The 6905-nt window shown below is 37.9% G+C and overlaps 1 protein-coding gene across 1 annotated transcript in view; it reads left to right on the top strand.

Moving 5' to 3' along the window:
• Nucleotides 1-6905, top strand: part of NOL8 (nucleolar protein 8) — a 31247-nt gene that overhangs the window by 3532 nt on the left and 20810 nt on the right. Inside the window, exons 4-7 of the mRNA XM_012808348.2 lie at nt 1151-1229; nt 3260-3392; nt 4196-4264; nt 6811-6898. Coding sequence (XP_012663802.1) covers nt 1151-1229; nt 3260-3392; nt 4196-4264; nt 6811-6898 — 369 coding nt within the window. The remainder of the gene's footprint in view (nt 1-1150; nt 1230-3259; nt 3393-4195; nt 4265-6810; nt 6899-6905) is intronic.

Here is a 6905-nt window from a genome sequence, read left to right on the forward strand (position 1 = left end):
AAAAAAAAAAAAAAGCCAAGGTCAAATAGTGTCCTTCAAGGAAGACGGAAGGAGAGATAATCCACAGTCACAGGTGCAGCAGTGTATCCTATTAGAGACAGAAAAATCAAAAGACATTAAAAAAATAAGTAAAGAGAACATGCTAATAGATGAAGAAGGGTGTCAGTCTTTTATAATTTAATGTGCAAAAAGATTGCTTTATTTTGTTGTTCAGTGAGGAAATGTGTGACAGTTGAGAAGTTGTGGAGAATACATCAGCTAGGCTATGTGACCTGTGGCAAGTTATTTAAACTTTTACATCTCAATTTGCTTATTTGATGGATGACAAAGTAAAGCACTTGCCTCATAGTGTTCTATGAGGATTAAGTGGTAAATTTGTATTTAGTATAGTGCCTACCACCTGAAAAATTCCATCTGTTAGTGGTTATTAAGGAAACTGATATTCAGAAAAATCAGCTGCTAGGGCATAGCAGTTCAAATACAGTTCATTCATTTGTAGTTAATTCATTTGCAAGGTATATAGTAATAGTTAGTATGAGGTGATAAATAAAAGTAAGGTGCTGCTATTCAGGCAAGTTTCCTCTTGCTGGTACTCCTAGCCCTTTGGGAGTCTGAGGCAGGAGGATTGCTTGAGACCAGGAGTTCAAGACCACCCTGGACAACACAGTAAGACCCTGTCTCTACAAAAATTTTAGAAAAGAAAAGAAACAACTGGACACTGAATTCCCGTTCCAGCGAGCTGCTATAGCTTGGGGGAAAAAAAATACTATAGCATTCCAAAGTGTTCTCTGATTTACCCTGAAAAGATTGCATTAATGTTTTGTAGTTACATCTAGGAAATAACAATGAAATATTAAATAAATGTCTGATGGTTTATAAACAAATTGCAAATTTTGTTGTATACTTTACATGTTTTGCCTCATTCCAGTCAACTGACATGGTGAGATAGGGTGTATGTGAACCATTTTGGTAAGTGGGCTACATGAGACAGGTCCTAGGTTCCCTCCCTTCAGGTCTTATTTTCCTTATTCTACTTCCTCTGTGTCTTGTTGTGACTAACAAGTCTACTCTTCTTAGTACTAAATAATTAGAAAAAGCTGAAATGTTTTTACTTTGCCATATACTTGGGTAATATTTCTTTATCTTATAGGTATGTCTGTTTTAAATAAAACAAAATGGAAAGGTGGAACACTGCAAATTCAGCTAGCAAAAGAAAGCTTTTTGCACAGGTAAGTTTTGCTCCATATGGACTTAAACCCTATTTCATAAAAGTAGTTTTCTATATTAATTTATTTGAAATTATCAAGAAATATTGGGGGTGGCGCCTATGGCTCAAGGAGTAGGGCACCAGCCCCATTTACTGGGGGCGGTGGGTTGAAGCCCAGTCACAGGCCAGAACTGGGGGAAAAAAAAGAAATATTATATTCTTGGCAAATTCAAGCATAATAAGTAGAGCTAAAATATTCCTCAACTCTGAATCCCCTACTAAAAAAGATAATTCAGGGCATTTACCTATATATATATTAAGCTATAAAAGTACATATGTATATGTGTTTAATTTCTCTTTTTTAACACAAAAAAATGACTATGTCAATTTTTCCTTTTCCTTATAATAGCTATTAGTACTATTTCAGAATGTCTGTACCACAGCATAGCTGGTCTCTCCCCTCTGGACATTTATTGTGTTTCTGCCTTTTCATGATCATAAATGATCCTTGAGCATGTCTCCTGCAATTGTACAAGTGTTTCGCTGGAGTTTATGTCAAAAGAGAGAGCTCTTAAATCTTAGATTTATCTACATTTAAATTTTAATAGACAGTACTATATTGTTTATGTTGATTTTGTTTATTAATGTTACTATTTCACAAAGATAAAAAGATAATAGAAGATTCCTGTATGAGAGGCATAACAGTAATTATGCACATGATCAAAAAACAAGAGCTTTTAAAGTCATAAGGTTATTATCAGGGAGAAAAGATATTAGTTTGGGAACTTTCCAAATAGGAGGGACTTTAAGAATATACAGATGGAGCAACTAGGAAAGTTGATGAGATTGTTCTAGACTACAAAATGTCCCAGGAACAAATACAGATTAAAACATGTGGCAGGTAGCCTATTAGAATCATGTCTGGGGGGACTTATTTGTAGAAAAGGTGAGATCTGATTTTGTTCTTCAGCTGGAGGCTCTGTGAACAGCATAGTCATATACTGTTCATTCAGTAGTACCTGAGTGCTTACTGCGTGCAGGTGCTGGGGCCCCATACTGAGCAGCATGCACTCACAGTGCTGCTGTCATTGAGTACCTGTGATGATGTACCTGAGGAGCATGAGTATCATGGCCATTCTGGGTCATTCCGGGAGGTAGAACATAAAGGAAACAGATCAGAGGCAATGAGGCCAGTGAAGGCTGGTCAGTACAATTGTCCAGGCTTAAGTAGGGTGGGATAATTTTCATCAGAAGGCTCAGATGGCATTCTCTTTATTAGGAAGGTAGAAATAATCAAGACTTACCAAATTGGGCTCTGAATGACACCTCTTTCTTATGGAGGAGAGTGAAGGGAGAAGGGATACATAAAATACCAAAACTACTTTATTTGAAAGGGGAAATTTGAGAAACGTGATCAATTGTCTTCATCTTCCTGGAAAAGGAGCTGGGACATCTGCTGGAGCAGAGCACAGAAGTGAAGTGGATATTAGGGCTTAGGGAACCTGACTGGAGTTGGCAGGCCAGGCGGAGAGAAACCTCCATGGTCTAGCTTAACAGCCCTGACAGAAAAGCTGTAGCCCTGTACTGCTCAGTTGCTGGCAGTAGGAGACTAGTGAGTAATTACGATAGATTTATATAATGGTCTGTTGTACAGCAACTAGTAATGTTTACAATGAGTATGTGATGATAAGTTGATAAAGGTTACCCACTATATTTATAGTATTATCTGGATACCTTTTAAAATGTATATATTTACTCTAGAATGAATATGAAATAAGTAGACAAATGTTAACATTAGGATATGAGATAAGGAATATAGTTTGTTTTCTTCATGTTCCTGTATTGTTCAATATTCTATAATGAAAACCTAACTTGTGTGCTCAGAAAATTATACCATTATGCTATTAACAAAGCATTTGTTCTATTTTGGTTTTCAAAACTATAAAGTTATTTAATTTATATTGTTCATTTATGGTCACCTGAAGGGAAATAATCATTTTACGTGATTGATTATTTCAACTTTTATTTAGTTTTATTTTCTCTTTGCTGCAGATTGGCCCAAGAAAGAGAAGAAGCAAAAGCAAAAAAAGAAAAATTAACAAGCAGCACCAACTTGTTAGAAAAAATGGGAGGGGCAAATTTCCATATGAAAGCTGTGCCAGGAACAGAAGTGCCAGGGCACAAGGTGGGTCTCAGTAGCCAGTGCCACCCCAGGAACTGATGCCTGAGACTACATAATTGTGACTGTCACATGTAAAGCCAGTATTCTACCTTGCTTTGATGAAATAATATAGATAGTGCTTTGTGATTTTTAAGGTATATTTACAATTTTTATGTAAGTGTAGTTCTCCACCATTTTACAGAGAGAAATCAAAACCCAAGCAGAGATGAACTCAGAAGGGATGTAGGTGGTAAGGAGTATAGGCAAGTCCAAAGTCTGATTTTTTAATGGCTTAACTTTTTTATGTAGCATCCTACATAGTTTATTTGGATTGATAGCTGCTCCAAATTTCCTGTTCTTTCTTTCCTTTCATACATTTTCTTATTGAAAATTCTTGTTTCATTGTCAGAAAACTAAATCCAACGGGATTCATAGCCCACTGTTGTTCAGTTTTTTAAATTATATTTCTGTAATGGTTTTTTTTTTTTTTTTTTTTTTGGAGACAGAGCCTCAAGGTGTCCCCCTGGGTAGAGTGCTGTGGCATCACAGCTCACAGCAATCTCCAACTCCTGGGCTCAAACGAGTCTCCTGCCTCAGCCTCCCAAGTAGCTGGGACCACAGGCACCCACCATAGTGCCCGGCTAGTTTTTGGTTGCAGCCGTCATTATTATTGTTTGGCGGGCCTGGGCTGGATTCGAACCTGCCACCTTAGGTGTATGTGGCTGGTGCCTTAGCCACCTGAGCCACAGGCACCGAGCCTGTAATGTTTTTATGGTAAATCTTTTCCACTTGTGACATATAATAAATAAATTCTTTTTTTCTTTTAGAATTGGGTTGTGAGTAAATTTGGAAGAGTCTTACCTGTTCTTCACCTTAAGAATCAACATAAACGTAAAATATCCTTTATTTTATGCCCTCTTAGAGTAATTCTTATTTGTAAGTGGTAGATATTTGCAAAATACCTTTAGCATTTTACTGTCTCTGTCAAAAAATCTTTAGGTGTTTAATAGTTGAATGTTCCCAAATTCTAGGTACTTATGTGTATGAAATAATTATTGAATAATCAGTGAATAGAAATGAGGTTTTATACAGTTGAAAAATTCAAATGATGAATGCCAGTGAAGCAGTTTTATTTATTAATTTATTCATCTTCTTGGTGCATATAGATTCAAAGCCATTGCTAAAGGAGCTAAAATGGGGTAAAAGAACAAGGGGCCATCCATAAAGAAGCTTTTAGAAGAACTGAGTTAGGTTTTGAAATAATAGAAAAGTGATAGGAAGTAGTTCTAGAAAGAGGAAAATAGTAGTTAAAAATATGTAGACATGCAAGAGAATGGTGGGTGGAGAAAGAGTATGGATGGAATCTAGGGTGAGCCTGTTCAGTGTAGTCAGATTATCTAAGATACTGCATCTTGATGTCATAGACTTCCGAACAGAGGCCTGTCTTATTTTGGTATTAGTTTGTTTTTGAGATAGTCTTGCGCTAAATGCAGACTCGAATGCTGCATTCTAGTCATCATAGCTTATTGCTACCTCAATCTTCTGAGGTCAAGCAATCCTCCTGCCCCAGCCACCTGAGTAGCTAGGACTACAGGCACATTGCTACAATACCTTTCTAATTTTTCTATTTTTAGTAGAGATGGGGTATTGCTCTTGCTCAGGCTGGTCTTGAATCTATTCTCCTTTCTCAGCCTCCCAGAGTATTAAGATTTCAGATGTGAGCCACCACATCCAACCAAGACCTGTTTTGGTGTACCTTTTAGCTTTTAGCCCTATGTGTCAGAGAAGTAGACACACTTATTGCAAACAGAGGGAGTGTCTGATGATTTTGGCTAGTGATTTATAATTGCAGTTCCCGTCCTTGGGGTTAGAGAAGCAAAAAGATGTGTCCTCATAGCTCACGGGTGCTATGTCACTGAGGCCACTACCTGAAGCAAGGCTCTCATAGCTCTGGCCATGGCCCTGCATTCCCTCACTGAGAGTGCCACAAAGTCAGGAGGTATAATTTCTTACTCTCCACCTTCCAGCTTGCCACAAATGGCAGCCACTGACAGCAAAGGGGGAAGATATTAAAGGACAGTAGAGATACATGGGTAATGGACATGGTACACCTCACATATAATTGGCATGTAATAAGTAGTTAATAAATGAACAAAAGAACTTTACAAGAGGAATAGGTTAAAGTACCTTAATATTCGCCTGTTCATATGTTTTAGAGAATCAGCAAATGCCAGTTATCATAATAACACATTGACATTAAGTAGAATCTTTCTGGATAATGTCAACAACAAAAAGCATGGCAAAGAATTACCAGCTTTCTAATAAGGACTTAATAAATGTATTGCAGGCTGGCCATGGTGGCACACACTTGTAATCCTAGCACTTTGGGAGGCTGAGATGGGAAGATACCTTGAAACCAGGGATTTGAAACCAGCCTAAACAACGTAGTGAGATTCTATCTCTACAAAAATTCTTTTTTTTTTTTAAATTAGCCATGCATGGTGATATGTGCCTGTAATCCCAGCTAAGGCAAGGGGATCACTTGAGCCCAGGAATTTAAGGTTACAGAGAGCTATGATGAAGCCACTGCATTCTACCCTAGCTGATAGCAAGATCCTGCTTCAGAAGTAAAAGATGTATTTCAGAGTGAATTCATGTCATGAATTCATGACAGAGTGAATTCATGTCAAAAGGATGCCACTGGGCTAGCAGAATCAGAGCTAGGATGAATAAGTACTGAAAGGACAGGAATGGCCAAAAGACCTTGAGAATGAAGGGCATGTATTTATTTATGTATTTATTTTGAGGCATAGTCTCAAGCTGTTGCCCTCAGTAGAGTGCTCTGGCATCACAGCTCAGAGCAAACTTAAACTCTTGGGCTTAAGCGATTCTCTTGCCTCAGCCTCCCAAGTAGCTAGGACTACAGGTGCTCACCACAACGTTGGCCTGGCTATTTTTTGATTGCAGTTGTCATTGTTATTAGCAGGCCCAGGCCGGGCTTGAACCCACCAGTCTCGTGTATGTGGCTGGTGCCCTACTCACTGAGCTATAGGTGCTGAGCCAAAGGACATGTATTGTCTAGCCATGCCTTTCTGAGTTCCCCTCAACCCAGAACTCTACTTTGTAGTTTTAGGTCAGTGGATGAATTTCTGTGATTTACAGAAAATAGTCTTGGGGCTATATGCCTAGAATATAATCTGAATAGGTTTGCTGTAATATCTCATACAGTTTGAGAATTTTCTTCCAACTAACAGTTCTGGTACTTGGTTTTAACTTGGGAAATCTCACTAAAACCTTGATTTCTTAGACCCTGAAAGGTCACCTGGTGAAGTTCTCATTCTGTTTGATAGGAAACTGAAGGTAAATGAAGATAAATGACTTGTCATTTTGCCAGATTGATAGGTTTTCCTAAAACTGATTTTGTTCCTTGACTTTGGATAACATTGTAAAATATGATCCATCAAAATATTGCCACAACCTTAAGAAGATAGGGGAGGATTTCACAAATACCATTCCTATATCCAGCCTCACTTGGGA

The sequence above is a fragment of the Otolemur garnettii genome, unplaced genomic scaffold (genome assembly GCF_000181295.1).
Source record: "Otolemur garnettii isolate 467f Iridium unplaced genomic scaffold, OtoGar3 scaffold00088, whole genome shotgun sequence".
NCBI lineage: Eukaryota > Metazoa > Chordata > Mammalia > Primates > Galagidae > Otolemur > Otolemur garnettii.